General features: G+C 32.8%; 4 protein-coding genes across 7 annotated transcripts; 1 reads left to right on the top strand and 3 right to left on the bottom strand.

The window, feature by feature from the left end:
• Positions 1 to 3,327: 3,327 nt before the first annotated feature.
• Positions 3,328 to 7,464, bottom strand: LOC112747639 (uncharacterized). The gene is made up of 4 exons (XM_025795773.3): positions 6,632 to 7,464; positions 4,583 to 5,368; positions 3,952 to 3,999; positions 3,328 to 3,878 (listed from the first exon to the last, which is right to left on the bottom strand). Exons 1-4 carry the CDS (start codon positions 6,812 to 6,814, stop codon positions 3,567 to 3,569), a joined length of 1,329 nt encoding a protein of 442 aa, XP_025651558.1. The 5' UTR covers positions 6,815 to 7,464; the 3' UTR covers positions 3,328 to 3,566.
• Positions 7,465 to 8,896: 1,432 nt separating this feature from the next.
• On the bottom strand, positions 8,897 to 11,037 carry LOC112747640 (amino acid transporter AVT3C-like). The gene has a single exon (XM_025795775.3). The coding sequence runs from the start codon at positions 10,454 to 10,456 to the stop codon at positions 9,179 to 9,181; it is 1,278 nt and encodes a 425-aa protein (XP_025651560.1). The 5' UTR covers positions 10,457 to 11,037; the 3' UTR covers positions 8,897 to 9,178.
• A 5,831-nt stretch (positions 11,038 to 16,868) lies between these two features.
• Positions 16,869 to 21,199, bottom strand: LOC112747638 (pentatricopeptide repeat-containing protein At2g17525, mitochondrial-like). Its single transcript, XM_025795772.3, has 2 exons — positions 21,054 to 21,199; positions 16,869 to 19,300 (listed from the first exon to the last, which is right to left on the bottom strand). Exon 2 carries the CDS (start codon positions 19,075 to 19,077, stop codon positions 17,185 to 17,187), a length of 1,893 nt encoding a protein of 630 aa, XP_025651557.1. The 5' UTR covers positions 19,078 to 19,300; positions 21,054 to 21,199; the 3' UTR covers positions 16,869 to 17,184.
• Positions 20,910 to 25,030, top strand: LOC112747641 (probable protein phosphatase 2C 47). Of its 4 annotated transcripts, XM_072218486.1 has the most exons (5): positions 21,040 to 21,179; positions 22,707 to 22,917; positions 23,191 to 23,385; positions 23,744 to 23,949; positions 24,229 to 25,030. In XM_072218486.1, exons 2-5 carry the CDS (start codon positions 22,708 to 22,710, stop codon positions 24,782 to 24,784), a joined length of 1,167 nt encoding a protein of 388 aa, XP_072074587.1. In that variant the 5' UTR covers positions 21,040 to 21,179; position 22,707; the 3' UTR covers positions 24,785 to 25,030. The 4 variants fall into 4 exon arrangements, with proteins under 4 accessions (XP_025651563.1, XP_072074587.1, XP_025651564.1 ...); XM_025795778.3 differs by lacking the exon at positions 22,707 to 22,917 and having other exon boundaries at positions 20,910 to 21,179; XM_025795779.3 differs by lacking the exon at positions 21,040 to 21,179 and having other exon boundaries at positions 22,533 to 22,917; positions 23,198 to 23,385.
• Positions 25,031 to 25,681: the final 651 nt, after the last annotated feature.

Below are 25,681 nucleotides of genomic sequence, written 5' to 3'. Positions count from 1 at the left end.
TATTAACAGATCCTCTGTGGTGCACCAAAACCACAAAACTCTCCTCACTATCCATCTTACTCCCTCTAATGAGACTAACTCACGTTTGGAACCATATATATACAGCTGAGTCTCAAACTAATTCGAACCGGTCTGGTTCGAACTATGATTTGTGTAATTCGAACCAGCCCGGTTCGAATTACACCAGAACCGTGTCACTCTGTAATTCGAACCAACCTGGTTCGAATTACGTTCATTCTTAATTCGAACCAAGCTGGTTCGATTTATTACCAACCAAAAAAACCTAATTCGAACTCACCTAGTTCGATTTACTAACAAATAGAGTTCGAACCAACCTGGTTCGAATTATATAAAAATACGATCTGGCTTATTGCTGAAACGATTTTTGCTTTGGCTTATTTACGTAATTTTTGGAGTCAGTTGGCTTATTATGGTTTTTTGCCCTTTTTTTATTAAGTCCCTATACCATATCAGATTTTGTAATTAAGTTTCTACCATGATAAAAATATTAGAATTAATAAAATATTCTGTTAAGAAAAATAAATATGTCTAATACTTGATTGAATATTTTATATAGTTTAATAAAATATTTTATTAATTTTAATGTTTTTATCATGACAGGGACTTAGTTACAAAATTTAATATAGTATAAAGATTTAATTAAAAAAAATATAAAAATCTAATTAAAAATTCGATAAAACTATAAGAATCGACAGAATAATTAAACCTATATTTTATTGTAATAACAAAAGAAAAAGGTGATGTTTCATTACTTAATTAATTAAATATTCTTTTGGCACAAAGTAACTAAATATATATTTGCTTATGTATAATTAGTTAAATATTTTAACTTAATTACTAATGTGAAACATGCAGTACATTACATATTATTGAAACTGAGTTAGGCACATATTTCAAAAACTTTAGAGAACAAAAATGAAGATTTGCATTTGTCTTATTGAGCACTAATATTAATGGATAAAACAGTATGAATTTCGTGGAAATATACAGTTCTTCTACATCAAGTGGGCCTTAATGAAATTGAAAGATGTGTTGTCTTGAAAAATGATTTGTATTCTTATCCAAAAGTGAATTGTGTCAATTTTGGTCACACATTTGTGCACTGTGCAAGATTAACTGCCTCAATGGCCACAACATAAATAAATAAATAAAGTTAATTGCCTCGTCAAAGTGGAAAGGGAAACATTAACAATAATAATAATAATAAATAATACTAATAATAATAATAAGAAGAAGATGACTCTAGCTAATATATATGTATTTAAAGGAGGTATGTTAAAATTATTATTAGTAAACATTTTTAAATCTTTTGTTTTAATAAATAAGTAACAAATATATAAAAATGTTAAAATTTATATTATATATATTTTTAATTTTTAGTTAAATCCTAACAACAAATTATTAATTGATCATTAGTCACTAAAAAAATTATTAATTGATAATTTAATTTTTTTTATATAAAAGTTAGTTCTATTTTAAATTATCATCAAATTATATAATAATATTGCATTTTTTTGGTAACTCGTGGATATAATCGGATACCCGCAAGTTAAAAACGAGTAGTATTAAGATTGGGATATTCTCAACCTGCGAATAAGATAAGATTGAGTTTATATAAAAATCTCAACCTACAAATAAGATTAGGATTGAATTTAAACTCTATCATACCCTATCCATTACCACCCTAAATATTACTTATGTTAATTTAAGGTAAAGTAGTCTTTATATTGGGGAATGTGTTTACTCTAGTTTAATTCATTGAACAAATAAAATCAAACTTGGGCTTACATGCAGCTAATTTTTTTTATATTGATTAAATATATGTAATATATTGTTATTGTAAGATTAGGAGTTTTTTTATATGGTGTTTTATTCAAATTGGACAGTCCCATTTATTTGAAGAAAAAAATAAACTACAAATCGTAGGGTTTGATTTGTATTTTTTATTTTTTAAAATAAAAATTAGATGGTCCGATTTTAACATTAAAATTTTTTTATTTTCAAAATCACAAATCGAACCGTCCGATTTATGATTGTTTGTTTAAAAAAGAAAATAATACAAACAAATCGGTGCCTCCGATTTGTATATCCCATACCAGTGTGAAATACACTTCTCCTCACAGCGTCTTGTTATACACCTCTCTCTCACACATGAAAAATAATAAGCGGTTACATGCTTCTTAAACTTAGTAAATGCAGGCTTATTTATATATGATTAAAAGTTTCATATAATTGGATTAGTTATTTAATTATACTAAATTAAGATATTACTTAGAAAATTAAAAAGCATGTGTTTTTGACTTATTAACAGAACTTGGCATAAGTTAGTCCTTTATATAGTTTTCCAAATCAAGTCAAACATTTCTTTTGTATTATTTAATAATATTTGTGAATAAACAACACCAGCCTAAAAATAAGAAACAAATGAAAAGTAGACAAGGCTAATGCCATGGTTTCACCAAATAAATTTAAAGTCTTCTTGTTTTGTTTGGTTTTTCGGTCTTCCATTCACACATTGGACTCGGATCAAATCTGTGAGAATGAACATTGAAATCAATGAACCCATGAACTCATGTCACCACCATTGCCTCTTAGGCTGCTAATAGCACCATTTCACTTTGGTTGACCACAAATTATGAACTTAGCTTCAAGTCAATTTAAAGCAGTGTTTTGAGAATAGAAACAATTCGATCGATTAAACCAAATTAATTGGAAAGTAGCCACTAGACCAATTTGGAATCTGGTTTAAACAAAAAAATTAGTTAGTAACAAATCAATCAAAAAATCAGTTAATCAGTCAAACTATTCTGATTTTTTAGTATTAATCAACTTAAAATAATAATATATAATTTTTTTCTGGAAAAACATATATTTAAACCAGTTCGATCTCAATTGAACTTTTAAACAACTCTACCAATTTAATAATCGATTTGGTTTTCAGAACCTTGATTTAAAGCTTCAAAGCTTCAAACGTTGAACAAAGAAGAAGAAAAAGCTTCAAGAATACACCAATGACTAACACAAATTTGACAATAAGTGTGCTTTTTATAAGCTTAATCGTTATAGATGAAAAAAGTTTAGCCTTTTGACATTTTGACATAGGTAATGCAAATTCAACTAGAGAGTAATGCTATATCTTTCAAACAAAAAAGGCCTTACTTGTTAAAGCATGAACATATTCTAGAATCAAAGATATAAACAAAATTAAAGCAATAGTCACATTAGAGCAATTTAAATAATTCCTATGCTGTGTGACTTCAATGTGGAAACAGGAAAACATAAAGAAAAAAAAATGTAAGAGCAGACTTGGCTGAATACCATCAGTTACATAAATGTGAATTAATATACACACAAATTCTGTTGTCAGATATCTCTGGTAGAACAAAATTCTTTACTAATTTACATATAAATCCAATACAAAGAATCTTATTAAAACTGGAACAAACAAAAAAAAATTGACAATCAATAGTGATTAGTGTAAAAAAAAAAAAACGGAGATATGTGACTTTGACTATGGCTATGTCAAAAAAACCACATTATCCCCTTCACTTTCCCACCTTGAGTTTAAGGTTGCTCATCCCAACTTCCACGGTTTCCACACTAGACTCATTCTCGTTCGGAGATAACTCACGATTCATCCATGGGTGTTGCAAGCACTGTTGTGCAGTTGGTCGCTTCTCCGGTGCAAAATCAAGAAGTGGTGTAAGAAATTCGGTAAACTCGCGTGCGTCAGTCTCTGGAAACTTATATCTATCAATCAGCAATTTGTCAAGTGCCAAAAATTTTAGCCTCCGGATCCTTTTCAGATCACCGTGCCTGTCAAAGAATTCCTTGGATTGTGCTCCAGAAATCGCAATCTGCAAGCCACAAGTGTTGGATAAGCCACAGTAGCTATTCAAGAAACATGTTGGGCAGTGGGAGAGTACTTACCTTCCGGGGCATCTTTCCGAGGAGCTCCATCATCAAGGCGAGATGATCCTGAAACCAATATGAAGCAAAGTGTTAGGAAATCACTGCTGATGTATATCTATCACTCCAGCATGAAACTTCGAATTTCATGCTGCAATTGAAACAAATGTGTTCTGTTATTTGTCCTCACTTTTTCCTCATAAACCAAACCAACGCACACCTTTCCACTATTGGATGAGGATTGAGAGTCCAACATTCCATCTAATGGTGGAGAGGTGTACATTGGCTCGGTATAGAATGATTACACAATAAAAAAAGTAGCCATGGCATTCAAGCTCTTGTGTAATAATGATGTCAGTTAAAATGATTCAACTATAAAAACAAGTAGTCTTATAACGCTTGTAAGTTCATTTAGAAATTTCTAACTTAAGTCATAAGCCATAAGATTCTTCCAAGTTTGCAGGCTACATATAACTTACTCATCAAATTATCTTTTGTTAAACAACTTGTTAATCAAGTTATTATGTTAACTAGTATATACTTGGTTTGGACGTAAGAAAGAATTCATGATCAAACATTTACAATAAATTGTATATGCATAATATACAAAATTTTAATTTAACCACAATAGTTTACTAGCTGATCATCATACCTCATCTTCACTAAAACCTTGACCACCCTTGGGCGTAAACAACATATCACCAGTGGCAAGCTCGAAAGCAATGCAAGCAAAAGACCACATGTCGACAGAGAAGGAATAGCCGGACTGCAGTATAACTTCAGGAGCTCTGTATTGCCTTGTCTGTATTTCTTCAGCAAACTGCTTGTCAGCCCAACATGCATTTCCAAAATCTACAATCTTGCATCTCATATCAATCCCATCAATGTTTCTAGTAGACTTTTGCTCTTCTCCAGCTACACCCATTGAGGATCTTTTTTCGGATATCTTAGCAACAGCCCTCTTAGCTCTCCTTCTCAATCTTTTCTCAATAAGACTTGTGACTCCACCGTTGATGCCTCCCTCAGGCCTCTCCAGAATTGGAGATTGTCCAGATTTAAAAGGGTCTTTGGCAGCATCAATGGTTGAAAGTAGAAGAATATTTTCAGGTTTGAGGTCAGTGTGGATTAGACCAAGTTCTCTGTGCAAGTAATCCAAACCAATCAAAATGTATTTGCACATTTCCCTAACTTTATTCAATGGAAGGCATTTGTATCGGTTATATTTGATCAGACGTAGCAAGCTATCACCAAGAAACTCGAGGACCATGCAAAGGTGCTGCCCATTCGGGCCAGTGTGTTTAAAGTGGTCAATTAATTGAACAACAAACTTCGAATTTGAAGGGTCACCCTTAGCAATGTATGAAAGAACATCAATCTCATGAAGTGCTGCCTGAACAAACTGGGCTGCACTTTTTTGGATCTTGAGAGCAACATATGACTGCCAAAAAAATTAAAACAGAAGCAAAACACTAACTTAGAGATGATCTAAAAATGAAAATACCGGTTCACTAAAATAATAAAAAGTGACATAATTAAAAATGAAGACGCATAGCCGTAAATGTTTAACCTTTAAAGAAGATTTATGAATCAAACATGAATATTGAATAAAGGTCAAAGGATAAAACTTAGACATAGTTATATCTTCTCATTTTCTTCTTTCTTTTGGCGTTTTTCATTTGATTTTAATTTTTCTAAATTTAAGCATTTACCAAGGTCCCATAAGAAATAATCCTACTTACAATTATAATCTATAAATACAAAAGGCTCCTATAACAGTCACCTCTGGTACTTCAGCATTGAAGTTCAGAGCATAGTTATTTCCAATTTCCATATACATCCCACACTATCTACCTTCCAACAAAGTTAAATATAATGAATGCATTATAAACAAGCAAAAGAAAACCAGAATCAGTTTTCATTTTCTCATGAAATCCCATGTGTTTAATGTTACAACAAAGGAGCATGGGATATACACCAAATCAGCATAAGAACCTATTCAATTTCAAACATGTAGCAGAATGAAAGTGACACATTTATTGTTCATCTGCATAAAGACAAATCCTGAAATCCAAATTTCTAACAAAGGTGGTCACACATTCTGTGAGGACCATTCACCATATCCCAAGATAACATCATCCAATGATTCATAGGTATTCGCGACACACACACACACACATTGAGAATTTATTCCATTTTAAGTTTTTTAGCAATAAGATATAACTATAACAGTGAAGGAAACAAAAAAAGGCAGAGAAAACCAACACCAATAACCCAAAATATCTAAATTTGATCTATTCAATGAAACCAATACACACTCCTCCCCAGATAGCGAAAAAAGACAAAACAGAAACACACATGAAATGAAAAGATGTATACAAAAGGTGCCAGTGGAAGCAAAGAACAGAATATCTTAGAAATTAGGAGCTCCACATCATTTTAAATCACAGAAATCTGAACTAAGAATTCACCATTTTTTAAAATTAAAAAAAATGGCTCTCAAGTAAACTGCACCATTAGTTTCAGAACCGATTGCATTAAAAAGGTTAGTAAAAAGAAAAAAAATAAAAATCAGAACTTTACATCTAGAACACAAATCACAGCAAAATAACAACATTTTGAAGAAAATCAAGGATCATAAAAGGAACAAATACAAACAAGGGTTCAAAAGAGGAACAAATCAAATCAAAGTTGAATAACGTACGGAATTGGTGGTGTCGTAAGCAAGCCAAACGGTGGAGAATTGGCCCCAACCGAGCTTCCTCTGAGCTATGTACCTTCCACCGGCGAACTGATCGCCGATTCTGACGGCATGGTACCCTCCTTTCCGGTACGAATCGAAACCCTCATCGTCCTCCTCCGACCCCGACGACGATGAGCACGACATCACCACCACTCTTTCTCTCTTCTGATCGATCTAATTCCTTCAGATTCAATCCCTAAACGAAGAAAATGAAATCAAAATCACTTTTTTCCCTTCTTCTCCAATAAAAGCTGGAATTTTTTTTCTTATTTCCCCCCTTTTCTTTTACTGTGAGAGAAAATGCTTGGACGTGATGATCACGGAAAGTGAATCCAAATTTGAAGACTTTATTTGAACCCAAAGTGAACCATGTAATTTGTGTGGTTTTGTGTTTGTGGCTTTTGTAAAATCACTCTCTTCAATTCCTCCACTTTTTTCTCTCTTGTGAGATTTTCTTTCTTCTTTCCTTCTTTTCCTTTCCTTCCCCTTTCTCTTCAATGTGAGTCTTCCAATTTTTGTTAATTTTTGTTTTCCCTTTTTGTTCAATTAGGTATATCTGTTTTATTTTTTTCCCCCTCGAATGCCAAATTTTTTCTTGATTTTACTTTTATGCCCTTGGTCCTTCAATGTTGGCTACTTGGAGACCTTGACCATTTTGGGAAATTTGGGTGTTTATGGAATGTGAATTGTATTTTTTGTGAGGTGAGGTGGAGTAATCATATATTTAATTTTTAAAATCAAAATTTTCAGAATAGGGGTTGTGGAGTTGCTGCTCTTTCCTACATCACCCACCTGCCTCTTATTATCTAATCTAATTATCTTTATTTATTTGTACTACTTTTCTTTATGCTTTGCCTTTTTTATTTTTACTTCTTTGTTGGTTTTGGTCCTGTAATTTCATTTTCAATTATTATATTATTTTGGGCTTAGTTAGTTTACCCTTTTCTAAAGCCTTGTTTTGGTGTTTAAACTTGAAGTTTTGGATACTTATGATGCCAAAATTAAGAACTTATGATGAGTAAGCACTCTGATTAATGACAAATTGACAATAGGCTAAGTGTCAATTCCTCCAAAATTGCTATGTCAATATCAAATCCTTAAAAATCTATCATTGCAAGAGCCTTTGCTTTGTGTGTGGCAATTATTACCTCCAGCTCACAGCACACTATTAAGTGTGGTAAAAGAGTACAATTTCTTGGAGATTACATGAATTATAAAATTATTATTGATTGAAGTAATTGCTTTCTTTTAATTATTTAATTTATTTATTCATTTTACTTATTAATTTAAGAGTATGACTAAAAAGGTAAAATTAATATAATATTAGTTTAGTAATTGGGTAGTTATTTGTAGAAGAATAAAGTTCAAAATTAGACATTTACTTGAGAATGAGTAAAGTATTATTGTGAAAATTTAAAATTAATAATGAAAAATAAAAGTAAAACTAATGGAATAGTAATTTCCAAAGGTAAAGAATCTGTCTCATGGTACCATGAAGAGTAATTTTGATGTAACTTCAATGAAGTTAAGACACTTGCTTATTTTCATTAGCAATTAATTGACTGCTGCTGCAGCTTTCTTTTAAATTGCCATGTGATTCAACTTGTATGATTGATTCGGTGTTTGGTAAAATGTGGGTTGAAAGCATAGGAATGGTTTAACAATTTGAAAGGATCTGCTTCTTTATTTCAGGCATTGAATGGCCTACTTTATCAAAAGGTAATATGAAGATTGAAGAGCATTAACATGGGAATAACCCCTTTTTTTATTTATTTTCTTTATATTGTGGAAGAAGAATAATAACTTTGTTATTTTCCACTTCCCCAGAGCATCACATGTGTCGTTATTAAGTCATTTTCATTTTAGATAAATGCAGATATTGATTATCTCAAACATTTATAGAGAAAAGGAGAGATCTACAATATTTATTTTTTATTTAAATCAAACATTTATACATTTAAAGTTTAATTCATTGAATTGTTGATGAAGCCATGAACTGGCATACATGTTGGCCAGACTCAATCTCAGTCCTATTTGACTTCCACAGACCATAATCAAAAGTATATCAAATGCACATACAGTGTAGAGTGGGAAAAAAATCCATTTGTTTTTTTTAAGAAAAAAAAGAAAAGAAAAGGTTTCACTATGCCAACTAAATATAGCTGCAATTTTTACCCCCAATAAATAATAAATAAATAATAACAGCCTGCAACAAGCTAACAAGTATTTCAGCATTCAGCAACTTTATTACAAACTTTCTTCAAAGGTATTGAGAACCAAATAAAAAGAATTCTCTCAGTCATTGAAGACAAGAGTCTACTATGAGAGAAAAATACTTGCATGATCTTAGATAACATTAGATTTAGCTCATTGCAAATCTTATGCATTTTAACAAATAAATCAACCCAATCATGGTTGGCACACTAAAGACCTTACAACATTACATTATATTACATTACTCCACATAAGGGATTTTTCACTTTTTTTTTTTTTTTTTTTTTTGCCTAATTAGGCCTTAGGAGCAAGAATCTCAGATAGTGAAGACCAAGTTCCAGAAACAGCAACAACAAATCCAAAAACCACAATTGCCCCATCAGAAACTAAACACTTCCAACCCAACTCATCCTTAAACACAAGACAATGGAACATTGCAGGCAACACAAAACTAAGCACAACACATATGCTGCTCCCAACAAGTGATAAGAAATCGGCAAAATTAGGCACCAAAAGTGCCACAAGACTCACCACCAACACCAAAACCCACCTCAGCCATAAGCAGTACCTATATCCACAGAACCTTCTCTCAAAAACCTCATAAACAGGGTTCATCATCAAAGGAAAAGTGAAGAACAGGTTAATGCTTAGTCCTAATTGCACCAAAACACTAATCAAACCAGGTCCTAAATTAGTAGTAATTATATCCTTGGTGTTCTCACCAAAAGCAAAGTAACCAAGAACACCAAAAGCACCAAATAAAACAGCAATGAAACTCATCCCAAATCCCAAAACCCTACCAAACTTGTCCTTATCCTTAGTCTCAGATTCCAAGGGCAAAACCATTCCAATCCCTTCAAATGCATACACAGCAACACCAATACCATAGAAGAACACAGAAATCCCACCAAAAGCCTCCAAATTTGGCCTGTTCTTGAGGAAAACAAAAACTTCCTCAACCATCACAGCACCCTTAGCAGAAAGATCAACAGCATCAGCAAATATACTCAGAGGAGCCAAGTGAGTCAAGGTCTTAATCGAATTCAGCCCTAATTGAAACGGAAAACAACCCCACAAGAACAAAACTTTAGCACTAAACCCTAGAAAAACCGGTTTTGTTGCATCAATTCCATTGTTCACAAGAAAAGCCAAAGTGGTGGAAATGAAGATTAGGTAGCTGACGCAGAAACCGGCTTGGGAAAGCACGATCATGGCGTCAACGGTGAATCTTCCAATTGGGCCGCAGATGGTGAATCCCAAATCGCCAAAAGATTGGATCTTTGAGAACCCTAATATGGAATCGAGCTTGCGGCGAGTTTTGACGAGAAGCATCATGCAGTGGTAGGTGAGGAATGCGACGGAGAGAAGCATAAGGAGGCCGGTGACATAGCCGGTGCGCTTGAAGCTGTAAGGGAGACCGAGGACACCGGCGCCGACGATGGAGATGAAGACGTTGGCGAAGGTCTTGAAGTTGGAGGATAGCGGCGGCGACTTTGTAAGAAGTGGTGTATCCTCACGTGGGTATGGTGGAAGCGAGTAGGTTGAAGAGCTTGCTTCTTTCTCGAACCCCATTTCAATCAAGTTTTCAGCTTTGCCGGAAAGTTTTGAATTTTTGCAACGATGAGTTTTGGGTGCTGGTGCTTATGGTGTATGTTTGCTGTTGTTGTTGTTGATTTGTTGGTTCAATTGAATTGGAATTAACTAACGATTGGTTGAATTGAATTGGAATTAACTAACCGATTGCAGAAAGAAGTTGAGAATTGAAAAAGTAAAGAAGGATTCGATCGGAAGGAGGAAGAACAGAGCTGGAAGAACACGTCTCTCTCTCTGTGTGATTCTAGCTATGGTTATGGGCTTATGGGTATTGTTATGGAGATTCATCCTTAAGAATGTGGAGGGTAAATTTGTAAATTCCATATTCATGTGGGGATTATTTTTAGAATTTGTAGGGAAACTTGTAGATAATATAATATTTTATATTAAAGTTTTAGTATATAGAGAATCTAGGATTTATAATTATTAAATTAGATTTATGTGTTTATAAATAATGAATTTATTTATATCAGAATATAGGTCTAGATATTTGAGTAAAATTTTTTAATAATGTCATGAAAATTAAATTATATATATATAATAATAATATCCACTCCTCTTCAGTTTGTTGACTTTGTTCATAATTCAAAGATCTTATTACCTTTGTAAACAAAAAACAATATTTCTTTTTATGATTTTAGAAGAAAGGAAAATATATTACTTCCGAGAATAAGTGAGAGTAATAAAATAAATCGTTTTCCCATGAAAGTTGTACAAGTTGTAAAAACGATGTTGATGATTGATGATGGATGTGCTAGCATCAGCCACCCCTTATGTCATTATCTCTGCACAACTTGCATCAATTTAAGATGGCATGTTAATTTGGACTCGTGTTTAATTGACCAGTTTTCATTTGGAATTTGGGTGTTGAATGATTAAAAATTAGGATCTATGAATCTAATAAAACAAAACCAAAATGTATTTTTTACACCGAAAATTTTAAAATTATTCTAATGTTTAACTTAATTTAGTTTTACTTCCAATATTTTAAAATAAATTTTAGAATAAAATATATTTTTATTTTTAATATTTTTTAAAAATATTTTTAATGTTTAATTTTATTCATTTTTTTATAATATTTTTAATTTAAAATAAAATATGAAATTAAACTAAATGGAAGATGAAAGTACACTATTTTACCAAAATTAAAAACGTTACTTGAATCACTCAAAAGCACAAAATCAAGAGTAATTTGAATTAGACCAATTCGAATTAATAGAGAAGTGTAATTCGAATTTGATCGATTCGAATTATGCATGCATGTAGTCTTAGGATAGTTCAAATTAGTTCGATTCGAATTAGTTCGATTCAAATTATGCATGCATGTTGTATTAGGGTAGTTAAAATCAGACTAATTCAAATTATATATGGAAAAAATGATATAGACATAATAGTAATTCGAATAAGACTATTTCGAATAAAACATACTTTTAAAAAAAAGCTAAACACTCTTCCCTTTTTTTACGGTCGTCTCTTAAGCATTTTAAATTGGAGCAATATCTTCCTAAAATATACTCATATTTATTAAATTTTAATAACATGTAAAAATTTAACAACTTTTTAAATACTATTTTTTATAATAAGAGTACATTTTTATAGACTTTAAATACTTTATAAAAAGACTATTTAATAAATATGTTATTAAAAGAGTATTTAAAAAGTTGTTAAATATTTCAGTTTTTTTTTAAATAGTAGGTTATATTTATTAATTATTAAAAAATAAAATACAAAAATGTCCAAAAGCAAGACAGCATAATAAAAGGTGGAGATTTTTCAAAAACACTACACTGAAGGTATTCATCCAACGGTGCATGGTCGAAAAACGAAGAAAAATCTTAAAGAAGAAAGAATGATAAATCAAATTGAATGTAACTAAGAGCTTGCCTCATGGAAATGACGACCTAAATTGGGAGTTCTTTGGATTTCACGGAGCAACTTGACAGAACTTACTAGAATGGTAGACGGCATAGAAGTAGAACCTTCAAAAATCAACTGGTTGCGAGCTTTCCAGCAGTTCCAGCAAATGATGGCAAGCAATTGAGGATTACGATCAACATTTTTCAACGGGTTAAGTATCTCTGTTGATGCAGTCCACCATGTCCAAAAGTCGTTAGAACTCTGAGGGGGAAGACAGTCACGAAGATAACTCTGAGACCATACGTCTTTAATTCTAGAGCAATCGATCAAACAATGAATGACTGTTTCCGTTGCTTCATGACAGCAGTGGCATATTGGTGATATAGATGGGATGCGGTGATGAATCTGAGCAAGCACCAGAAGTTAGCCATGGAGAGCTTTCCAGATAAATAGCTTAATTTTGTAAGGCAAGTTCAACTTCCATAGATCAATCCACGACTTTTTCTGCTGCATATAATTAGGGCAAAGCTCGAGAGGCAGATGGTAAAATAAATAGCCAATTCTGTAACCTGAAGCTGTATCATATTGCTTGGATTTGTTCAAATCCCATTGCAATTTGTCCCTACTCTGCTGAATTTTAACTGACAAAATCCTGTTTGCAACGTCTTGGAAAAATAATTCTTGAACGAGATTCTAATTCCAATTCCTATCTTTAATAATTAGATCTTTAACTCTTGGAACCAACTCAGAAATAGCCTGTCTATTTGGCATGTCAGAAATCATTAAAGGATACGGAGGAGGCAGCCAAGGATCCTCAAAGGTTCGGATATTCTCACCAGTACCCACAGCCTAATTAAGACCTTTTTCAACAATCTTTCGGCCTTCCAGTATGCTCCTCCATCCCCAAGAAGGTAAGACTCCAATTTCTGCCGTTATAGTATTACCATTGCTAAAGTATTTACCTCTTAGAAATTTGGATAATAAGGAAGTAGGCCGTGTTACAAGTTGCCAAAATTGTTTGCCTAAAAGCGCCAGATTTTAGATTCTGAGATCTTTAAATCCAAGGCTTTCTTCTTTTCGTGGGCGAGTCATAGTGTCCCAGGCTCCCAGCTAATCCAAGCCATCCGCCTTTCAGAATCTTTTTGTCCTTACCAGAACTGAGAAAGTAGAGAGTGAATTTCCGAAATTAAACCATCAGGCAACTTGAAGCAAGACAATGTATAAATAGGAATAGCTTCTCCCACTGCCTTAAGCAATATGTGTCTACCACCCGACGAAAGAAGATTGTGCTTCTACCCTTGGATTCTTTTCCGAACATTTTCTTTGATCATGCTAAAAGAAGCCTTTTTCGATTTAGAGACTGTAGAAGGCAAACCAAAGTATTTATCCTGCGCCTCAATATGATTATATTCATAGAGTTAGCCAGTAGTGTACGAGTAGTGGAGGGAGTGTTGTGGCTAAAGAATACAGCAGATTTATTAAGATTTACCCTCTAGCCACTTATGCTTTCGTAAGAATTCAATAAATGCAGGATATTTGAACATGCTTCAGGATTAGCCTTACAGAATAAGATGGAATCATCAGCAAACAGGAGGTGGTTGACCTTGGGACATCGCCTATATATCTGAAGACTCTGAATTAGTCTGTTTTGTTCTGCCTTGTGTAGCAAGAAGGAGAGACCTTCTGCACAGAAAAGAAAAAGATAGGGGGATATAGGATCTCATTGTCGAATACCTCTATTTGGTTTGAAGAAACCATAAGGTTGTCCTTCTACAATAACAGAATAAGAAACAATTGTCACTAATTCTCGAATCCACATGATTCACCGGGAGTCAAAACAATAAAAAGAGTATTTAAAAAGTTAAATATAGTTAAATATTTTAGTTAATAAATCTGTTTTCAAATATTTTATAAAATAAAAAAATATTTAAAAAGTTGTTAAATTTTTATATGTTATTAAAATTTAATAAATATGAATACATTTTTTATCTTGTTTTTAATTCAATTTATGAGCTGATGCGAACTATTTTAAGACTATATGTATGTATAATTTGAATTGGCCAAATTCAAATTACACTTTTTTACTAATTTGAATTCGTCTAATTCGAATTACTCTTAGTTTTTCTAATTTAAATAAAACTCGTTTAAATTACATAAAAATGTACTTTTTGATGATTCAAGTAACATTTTTTACTTTAGTAAAATTATGTAATTTCATCCTCCATTTAGTTTAATTTTGTATTTTACCCTTTAATTTATGACTCTAAACGATCTATTTAAATCCGAACGTGCATTATTTTAGCTAAATTTTAGTTAAGATAAATCGTTTTATGCTTCAACGATAATAGACTCTCCTTCAAAGTAAATTGCGGTGACTAAAAAAATTTTAAATCCTAAAATAGGATAAAAACATAATTACTTCTACTTATATGTATAATATTATTGTGAGTTTGATTTATTCATGTGATTTATTCCTAAAAATACATAAAATAAAATTAAATATTCTAACAACATAAAATATAAATTTAAAAACTATTAAATAATATTTGTCCTATCTTAGTTTTGTCAAAAATAAAGTTATAAATATTCTTATTATATCACCAAACCCAAACTTTTAAAAATGGTAAAAATTAATTATTTGTATTGTCTAGCAAACCGTAAGAATATATATTTTATCTTATAAAACATATATGAAAGAGATTAAAGTTGGTAATGGTAGAAGAGAGGGGCAAAAGGGATTCATAATGAGAAGAAGGGGAGGATGGAATTAGGATATTGGAATTAGGGTTAGAATTAAAAGTTTTGGAGTTGGACAAAAATTACAAAATAAAATTAAATTAAAAAAACATATATAGAAGTAAAATTTTACTAATTGTTGATTGTAAAAAGTTAATAATATTATTAAAACAAAAAAATTCTAAACGTTGAAAATAAAACTAAATAAAATTAAGTATTAACAATAATTTTAGAAACAAAAACATATACTTTTCCTAAAATAAAATAAATCTCCACGGTTCATGATTTGTGTAGTTGTATTGATGTGACTTTGATACAATCTGTTCCCTTTTTCTTTTGATAAAAAAGAGAATTTTTGTGGATGCTAAATATGCAATCAGCCAAGCCAACTTATGGCTGCTAAGGCATAAGGGTTATATTTTAAATTAAAGTAAGTAACATGTGATGTATCAATTATTTTTATTTGCTCTCGTATAAATTATTTGAGAGGGTTTTTAATTTTTATAGTTACAACACCTACTTGTTGGTACACCATATGAAGAAAAATAAAATAGTACCTACCAAAAAGTATATATATTTTGTGGTAATGCACTAGGCAATGCACTAATGCATATATAAAAAGAAAGGAAAGCTTATAACATTAATTATCAATTATTAATCCACAAATTGATGAGCCCTCTTCTTTTTCCTCTTTTTTTTTCTTTTCTTTTTTTTTTTTTTGCCGCGTGGATTACACAGTTTCATGAATTTGTTATAAAAATCCTCACGTTCCATATCACATCGATACCATATTGAACATACGCATTGACAATATATAGAAATTGAAAGTTGCTAGTAGTTGCAATACTTGCAATTCTCCATAAAAGAAAAGAAAAGAAAATAAAATACTAGTTATAATTCTTAATGATACATTTAAAGTGGTAGAATGAGATATAATTCTCATATTATAATGTATTCGTAGTAGACTAAGATATGATTGACAATTTTTTTTTTTTTTTTGGTGTCTATGATTCTATTAGGTTTTGTCCCCTAAAAGACCCCCTTTTAAAAAAAATTGTATTTTTTGTTGAAGCAACATTTGCCGACAATTTCATTCACAATTTAGACTTAATTCATACAAAATGCCAAGAGACAGTGGCTTTGTGGACACCCTTTCAAGAGTTGTACAATGATTTTTGTTCAGTGTGATTACGGATGAGAAATAAATTTTATAATTGGATGTTGTCATAAAGGTTGAATTGGAAGCAAAATAAAATTTTGAAAACAAAAGAAAATAAAATCTATTGTCTTGATCATGACAAGCCAACCACTTCACTTGTCTTCAAATTGATGCAAATGCTTCTGCCAGAACAAAAAAAACTTGCTTGTGAGTTGTGACCCCATCAATGGGTTTGACTTCTTCCTTCAAACTAAAGTTCATCAACCAACCACAAGAAAACGTGAAATATATGAGGCTTTTGCTTGCATGATGATAAATATTGAGCAAGTAATAATCTAAATTAGTACTAAAAAATTTTAGTTTCTAATAATGTTTTTTTTATTATTTTAGAAGATTTTTAGAATTATTTTTTAAAAGAAATTGATCTGTCTTGAAAACTTCTAAAGTAATAAAATTTGTTATGAATTAAAATGTCTGAATTAAAATTTTTTAGAGATCAATTTAAGTGTTTACTAATTGATAATGAGCTATAATCTTTGGTTGAATCAAAAGCAAGAAGACAGCACACATGTTATGGAACCCATACCCCTTGACATAATATCTGCAATAACTTGATGGAGAAATACTTGTGGGTCTGAGTTTGCATAAATATCTGTTGCTATGATTGGCTGAGTACACATTCTATTATTATTTATATAAATAGTTGTGGCCATGTGGGGATGAGAGTTCCCACAAAATATCCAATGCTATTGATATCTATCAACAGATATGGTGTTGTATGTATTCTAACATCTCTCTTGATTTTTCCTAAAACTATATCCAACAAACTAAAGCTATTGTGGATTTAGATAAATATGCATCTAGATAACATCAAAACCAGTAACAAAAATGGTATTGATTGCATAAAAAATGATGCAACAGTTTTAAATCACTAGAAGAAACAAAACAAATAGTACTAAAGTAGGCCATGTATGTTGATCATATTCTTATTTTTGAAATAATTTTCTTGGCTTAGACTTAATAGTAGTGAATTCCAAATAAAATGGTTAGGAATGATGCCGTTTTCTACCATTTCTAGGAAGAGTTGCAAGGCTTTTTGAAGATCACCCTTCTTACATATAACATTAATCAAAGGACCATAAGTTTCTGCATTGGTTTCACACCCTCTTGCAGTGATATCTTCCATGAACTTCAGTGCACTTTCAACTTTTTCTTGTCTGCAAAACCCTGCAATGATTGCATTGAATGTAGATGGAACTGGAAAGCAGTTATTGGCAATCATTTCATTCATCAGCTCAACCGCTTCTCGGACACAACCGTCTTCGGATAATCTGCGAACTAGGCAATCATAAACTAGAATACTTGGAAATCCACCTTCATCAATCATCTGATCATATACCCTCTTTGCATCCTCAATACTCCCCTGCTTACAATGTTCGAAAATCATCATGCTTCTGTCAACAGCTCTTGGAAACATCTTTCCTAACTTTGTTAGAAATTCAACTGCTTCATCAAAACGGTTCTGCTTGAATAGACCATATATTATGCTATTATAAGGACTAATGTGCCCTCTAGAGCCTTCTTTGCTTTCCTCCATCAGCTCCAAAATTGAAAAACCTTCATTGATTCTTCCTTCTGAACACAACCCTCTAATTATCGTGTCGAATGTAGCGAAGTTCCATTTGATCCCATCTGTTTTCATGTCATTAAAAAGATCCAGGGCCAAATCTAACATCCCAGAATCACAAAAACCAGATATGAGTATGTTATAGGTGTCTACATTTGGAAGACAGCCTCTACTCTCCATTTGCTTCAGGAAATGAATCCCAACTTTTACTTTTCCTACATCACAAAACCCCTTTATCAAGGTGTTATAAGCCACAACATCAAGTGAACCCCCCATGCTCTCAACTCTGTCCAAAACCTCAGCAGCCTCCGTCACACGGCCAGCCTTGCAAAGACCTTCCACAACCTTAGTCGCAGAGACAATATCAGGAACAAAACCCATGGCAAAGCTCTTCTCCAGCATCACTAGAGCCTGAACTAAATTCTCCTCTTTGCAATACCCGGATATCAAAATGTTAAACGTGACATCATTCGGTTCCACCATCTCATACATCAAGCTTCTAGCCCTCCCAACTTTTCCATTTTTGCAAAGTGCATGAAGCAAGGTGTTGTAAATCACAGTGTTTGGTGTGATCCCTCTGCTAGACTTGATCATCTGCAAGAGCTTAAAGCCCTCACCAATCCTATTGGTCAAGCAGAGCCCTTTCATCAAGATCCCAAAAGTATAATCATCCCCAACAACCCCAGACTCCATCATACTCTTCCTATAAAACTCCCTAGCTATGCCGATATCCTCCTTCACAAGGACATCAAGAATGGAGTTGTATATCTTCAAGGAAGGGCTGCTATGAAACTTGTACACCAAGTCAAGGACCTTGATGACCGCACGAGTCATGCTGGCACGGCCGAACCCGCGGACAATTGTGACGAAGATTTCATCGCCAGGAGGGGTGCCGATTGAGTCAGGCATTTCATCGAGCAGTTGCTTGACACTGTCGAAGCGGCGGAAGGTACATAGCTTATGGATCAAGGCACGGTATGTGGATTGGGAGTGGGTGAAGTTGGGTAGTGAGGAGGCCCATCTGAAAGTTTCAATGGCCTTGGAAGCGGATTTCTGTTCAAGGATTAGGTGGCAGACATGGTCCTGTGATGGGGTAGCAGGAGCAGAAGCAGAAGAAGTTGATGAAAGGGAACGAATTTGGAAGGTGAGAAAACGCGTGAGAGTGAAAGATTTGGATAATATAGAATTTTGCAATGCGTTGTAGAGCTTTGGGGGCAGCATTATTTGAAGGGGCCAACAAAATTTACAAAAGGTTTTAACTTTCAAGTAAATGAATCTGTTTCTGGAAATGGCCAAATGGGTTATGTAAAGATAGTAACTTTGATTTGATTACAAGGGGTATACATGGGGAGGGTGAAACCAGGTTTGTCCTAACCCAGACCCAGCCTAAATATATACTTGGCCTATTTTTTAGACCATAACTCAATTCTAGACCCGATGAAACCTATACAGGGTGAAAACCAGAACTTTAATAATAATTTTAAAAGGAGATAATCAAAGCACAATAAACAAACAGAACACCAAAACAGCACAATAACAATAATCAGAAACCTTATAATAACAATAATCAGAAAAATCAACAATAACCACGTCAACTAAATTAAGAACAAATCAGAATAAAACAGGTAATAATCAGAGCAAAAATTCAATTTACTGATAATCAGAACAAGAATTAGAACACCAAAATACCATCACTAATTAATTTTTTCCAGATAAAAAAAATACCATCACTGGTAATGAGAAGTCAGAACAATAATCAAAATACTAATCAGAACAATAATCAAAGCACCAATCAGAAGTTATTTGCATAAAGACAAATCCTGAAATCCAAATTTCTAACAAAGGTGGTCACACATTCTGTGAGGACCATTCACCATATCCCAAGATAACATCATCCAATGATTCGGTGTGTGTTTGGATCGTAGTTTGTCAAACTGGAGTTTAAATAAAAGTGATTTTATATAATTGATTTTGGGTAGAAGTGAGTTTGTGTGAATATGATTTATGTTTGACAATTCTATACCAAAACTGATTTTGATAAAATAAATATTATTTGGATAATATTAGTTAAAATCACTTTTAGATAGATAATTACTTAAAAGGACATGATATTAAATTATAATGTTATTTTTTTATACATATTTATTTTTTTTTATACTTTTTTTCTTATATGTTTTTTATATAATATATTTTTAGTATTCTTATTACTCTTTTTTAGTACGCTATAATTTTTAACTACTATTATTATTTATGGTTAATTTTTTTGTTTAATTTATTTTATACCTAATGGGATTAATAAATTCTATTATAAGAAGATAATAATAAATATAATACACAAAAATCACAACTATAAAAATATATAATGTCAAATAAAAAATTAATAAAAAATATAAATAATAAATAATAAAAAATGCTCATATAAAGAGAAATAATAAAAATTCTATAAATAATGCAATAACATGTATAAAGAATAAAGTTGGTAAAAGAAAAATAAATATTGAATGTAGTGGCTAAAAGCCCGTGGAAAAGTTAGAAATTATTGCTTCTTATAAATATGGTTTTGTGAATAAAATCACTTCTAGGTTTGTAGAGAAGAAAATTAGCCAAACCAAAAATGAAAACTTACAAAAAACTATAACAGTGACACACACATAAGTATTTGTGACACACACATTGAGAATTTATTCCATTTTAAGTTTTTTAGCAATAACACATTACTATAACAGTGAAGGAAACAAAAAAAGGCAGAGAAAACCAACACCAATAACCCAAAATATCTAAATTTGATCTATTCAATGAAACTAATACACATTCCCCAGATAGCGAAAAAAGACAAAACAGAAACACACATGAAATGAAAACATGTATACAGAAGGTGCCAGTGGAAGCAAAGAACAGAAGATCTTAGAAGTTAGGAGCTCCACATCATTTTAAATCACAGAAATCTGAACTAAGGATACAAATTCACCAAAATGGCTCTCAAGTAAACTGTGCACCATTAGTTTCAGAACCGATTGCATTAAAAAGGTTAGTAAAAAGAAAAAATAAAAATCAGAACTTTACATCTAGAACACAAATCACAGCACAAAACCAAACAAAATAACGACATTTTTGAAGAAAACCAAGGATCATAAAAGGAACAAATACAAACAAGGGTTCAAAAGAGGAACAAATCAAATCAAAGTTGAATAACGTACGGAATTGGTGGTATCGTAAGCAAGCCAAACGGTGGAGAATTGGCCCCAACCGAGCTTCCTCTGAGCTATGTACCTTCCACCGGCAAACTGATCGCCGATTCTGACGGCATGGTACCCTCCTTTCCGGTACGAATCGAAACCCTCATCGTCCTCCTTATAATAACAATAATCAGAAAAATCAACAATAACCACATCAACTAAATTAAGAACAAATCAGAAAAAAAACAGGTAATAATCAGAGCAAAAATTCAATTTACTGGTAATCAGAACAAGAATCAGAACACCAAAATACCATCACTAATTAATTTTTTCCAGAAAAAAAAAAAAAAGAAAATACCATCACTGGTAATCATAAGTCAGAACAATAATCAAAATACTAATCAGAATAATAATCAAATCACCAATCAGAAGTTCCAAAGATCAACATTAATTATTTTTTAAATAAAAAGGAAAAAATTGGTTTACCTGAGCTTGAGAACAGGGAAAGGGGCAGTTGAGCAGAGGTGGTTGCTGACTGAGCTTCGCCGGGCCTTCTAGTGGTGGCGGGGCTAACCTTCGCGGGGACTGATGGTGGAAGAGAAGAAGCAGACGAACGGGGGCAGCAGCGCCGGAAAAATAGAGCAGAGAAGCGCCGGCGCATTGACTGTCGCACCTCGCAGCCACTGATGGTGTCGTCGTCACTGAGAAGCAGTCGAACAGAGGAGATTCGGCGCGGGCCAAGGTGACTCTGAGGCTGATGAGTGGTGACAGTGGCGAGTGGTCTCCGGTGAGAGACAGACAGAAGAGGGGGTTGTGCCGCCGTGCGTGCCCTAGCCTCTAGCCAAGTATATTTTTGTTTTGGAGTACACCGGGCCGGGGACCCGATATATGGCCCGAATCCAGTTGAGATATAAGATATTCATCTGAATGGTGTTCTTTTTTCCGGGTCGGGTCTTCGGTCCATGAAAAACCCATTTAGGCAATGGCCTAAAGTGTTAGATCCAAGATTGTACGATGTTGTAATGAACTAACTACCACAAGAACAAGGCCATGTCAACTATAAACACAAATGGCAGCAGAAGAAGGCACGTGTCCCCCAATCCCCCTTTATACAATGGAGAGCCGCAAAAACTGCAATTGCCAAATGCCAATCACATGTTTCATATTTTTATTGTGTTATTATTATTACTATTACCTCCATTTCCTCCCCTTCACTTCCTCTCTCATATTTGGGTCTTGCTTTTTCTGCTCTTAATCTTCACCCTTTCACCTTCATTCTCCTTAATGCTACAAAGCTCCAAACAATTCCCAAGACCATGTGTTTATTGGTTCCATGGATTATATTCTACAAGCTGACAATGGCACCCTTTATTCCTTTGTCACATAGCAGCATCATGATCTACACCATCGTTCATGCTGTTGTTGGATTGCACCTTAAGTGCTAGTTGGCCTCTTTTCTTGGATCAAGTGCATCAGACCCACGTTCTTTGGGGGAAAAAAAATAAAAATAAAAAAACAGCTGTTTTTGTGCTGTGAATCTTCTAATAATGCATGTTCATCCACTATGGAGATTGAATGAAAATGAAATTTTTTATCTTGTGAATTGGGTATATAAAAAATAAAGGATTTTTTCTTGTCTTTTTTATTGGTTGGTTTTTTGGGTTATGGGACAAGGATGGCACCAGGGCCTGGTTGCACATCTCAGACGACTATGTTGAGTGGTGGTGGCGGTGTCGGGTGTGTCGATAACAGTACTAGTAATGAGTCTGCCATGGAGGATCAAAATGGTGACACAGTTGGGAATTTGATTCACAACATTGGGAAGCCTCCAAGGGACCATTCTGTTATGAGACACTGCACCAGCTCTTCATGGTTGATTGAACCGGTTAGTGTAATAAATTTAGGATCTTTATAATTTATAATCATCTTGGTTTTTATGTTTATGTGCACTCATTTAGTTTATGCAGCCATCAATGACTGAGTTATAAGGTGTTAATGAATTGGTATCCAGATGTACACCTAGATTTGCATCCCTTAAAGATTGCAGAGCAGTTTAATAGAAAACTATGCTAACACATTATTCCTTAGTTATTGTTACTATGATGTGTTAATTAATGATGCAATGGTAATTATGGCTTTTCCAATGTTTTTATTCTAGGAATCAGATATTATGATTGTAGGATTGAAAACAACTAGTGAGGAAAAATCAGAATTTTCACCAAAATTACGGTCTGGAAGTTGTTCTGAGAAAGGACCAAAGCAGTACATGGAGGATGAGTTCATCTGTGTTGATATTCTCCGAGAACATACTGGTCCATCAGTGAACCTTCCTTCTCCAGCAGCATTTTATGGGGTATGTGTTCATATTACTTAGGAATTTCTTTGGTGAACGATAGAATTGAGTGAAGAGTGAAGATTTTTACTAAATTTGTAAAAGAAACGATCTTCAATGTTTATCCAAATTTCTCTCTTCACTATAACATTATCCATCAGTTCTGCTATTAATCTCTAATTCAAGATACCTTTTTTTGATGTCCTATATTCTCTCTTTCGGTACATCCTTGGATCAATGTATTTGGTTATAATTTGTATCCAGATACATGGATCCAATGATATTGAAGAGAGGTGATTGATTGAGTAAATGAATTTTTGTCCTTTGATTGGTTAACTTCATGATATGATCATAGGAATAAGAGTTAATATCTGAACAGGTATTTGATGGGCATGGTGGCATTGATGCAGCATCATTTACAAGAAAGAACATCCTTAAGTTTATAATTGAAGATTCTCATTTCCCATCTGGAATCAAGAAAGCTGTAAATAGTGCTTTTGTGAAGGCTGATCATGCATTTAGGGATGCTAGTTCTCTTGATAGTTCTTCCGGCACCACCGCACTAATCGCCATTGTCCTGGGAAGGTTAGGATTGCACACTCTAATTAGATTAATAGGTTCTAAAAGATACTAACATGAATCAAATTAGTCCTTTTAGTAACTTTCTACTGTTGTGTCACTGTTAAGTGTCATGTGACACATAATAAACATTATCTTTCAATAACCAAATTGAGTTGTTGAATCTTTCAGGAACTATTATGAACATTAAGCATTCATAATAATACTGTAATGTAATGTGTTTATTGTATTGGTCTATTGGATTGAATTTTAGAAACCAATGTGTTTGCTGATATGATTATGCAGGGACATGCTAATTGGGAATGCAGGGGATTCAAGAGCGGTTTTAGGGAAAAGAGGCAGAGCCATTGAACTCTCCAAAGACCATAAACCAAATTGCACATCAGAAAGACTAAGAATTGAGAAACTTGGTGGTGTGATCTACGACGGATACCTCAACGGCCAACTGTCAGTGGCTCGAGCCCTGGGAGACTGGCACATCAAAGGGTCTAAAGGGTCCAAGAGTCCCCTGAGCTCAGAGCCAGAGCTAGAGGAGATTGTGTTGACAGAAGAAGATGAGTTCTTGATAATGGGGTGTGATGGACTTTGGGATGTGATGAGTAGCCAGTGTGCTGTGACAATGGTTAGGAGGGAGCTGATGCAGCACAATGATCCAACAGAATGTGCGAAAGCGCTTGTCGCGGAGGCAATCCAACGCAACACTTGTGACAATCTAACAGTTGTGGTTGTTTGTTTCTCTTTGGATCCTCCTCCAAAGATTGAGATTCCTAGAGCTCATAGGAGAAGGAGCATTTCAGCTGAAGGCCTTGATCTTCTCAAGGGTGTCTTGAATGGTAGATAGATAGATTCATTTATCATTATAATTGCTTTTTCTAACTGCTCTTCTTCAATTCTTGAGGCTTGCTTCTTCATTTGTTATTAGTTTCAGAACATTTTAGTCTTATTCTTTGTTAATTTTCTCAGTGATAGCTCATTCTTTGTTTCATTCTCCTCACACTTTCATCTCATTTGATGCTTCTTTATATATTTTTGTATTCTGTAAATAGAAAATTGAGATTAAGAATAGACATGGAAAGATGTTTAAATACTCTGCAATCTATATTATTAGGTTTTGTGGTGGAAAAAGAAGTAATACTAATATATGATTAGAAGTTTTCAATTATTTTTAGGTGTTTACTCTTATATAATAATTTATTAAAGGATAAATTATATTTTGTCTTTGAAATATGTTAAAGTTTTAAAAAATATTCTTAAATTTTATTTCGTTTTAATTTCATCCTATAAGTTTTTTATTTGTATTAAATTTTAAGAATAAAAAATATATTTTATTCTTTATTTAAATATATCAGATCGTTTGATAATTTTTTAAGATTTATTTTTATATGAATACATTTTAATCACTTTGTTTTTCTAAAAAGTATTAAACTAAAATATTTTACATTAATAGTAAGAAATGATCGAAATATATTACTTTAAATTAAATTTATTTGTTACACTATAAACATTTTATAACATTATAGTAGATTATATCTACTAAAATTTAATATTAATCTAAAATCAGACTTTTTTTTTAATAAACATTCAATCAACATAACATGTTATAAGAACAGATTTAGTCTCACAAGTCCAATTGTTAATTAATGTGACTGTAAACAAATTCTAAGGAATATATACTTTTGTTGACATCTAGACTTTGACCTATCTTTACTTCTCTTGGAAGAAATTAAAATTAAATAAT

The sequence above is a fragment of the Arachis hypogaea genome, chromosome 15, assembly GCF_003086295.3.
Source record: "Arachis hypogaea cultivar Tifrunner chromosome 15, arahy.Tifrunner.gnm2.J5K5, whole genome shotgun sequence".
NCBI classification, from domain to species: domain Eukaryota; kingdom Viridiplantae; phylum Streptophyta; class Magnoliopsida; order Fabales; family Fabaceae; genus Arachis; species Arachis hypogaea.
The sequence above is the reverse complement of the archived record's forward strand: the minus strand, read 5'-3'. Positions and strand labels throughout refer to the sequence as shown.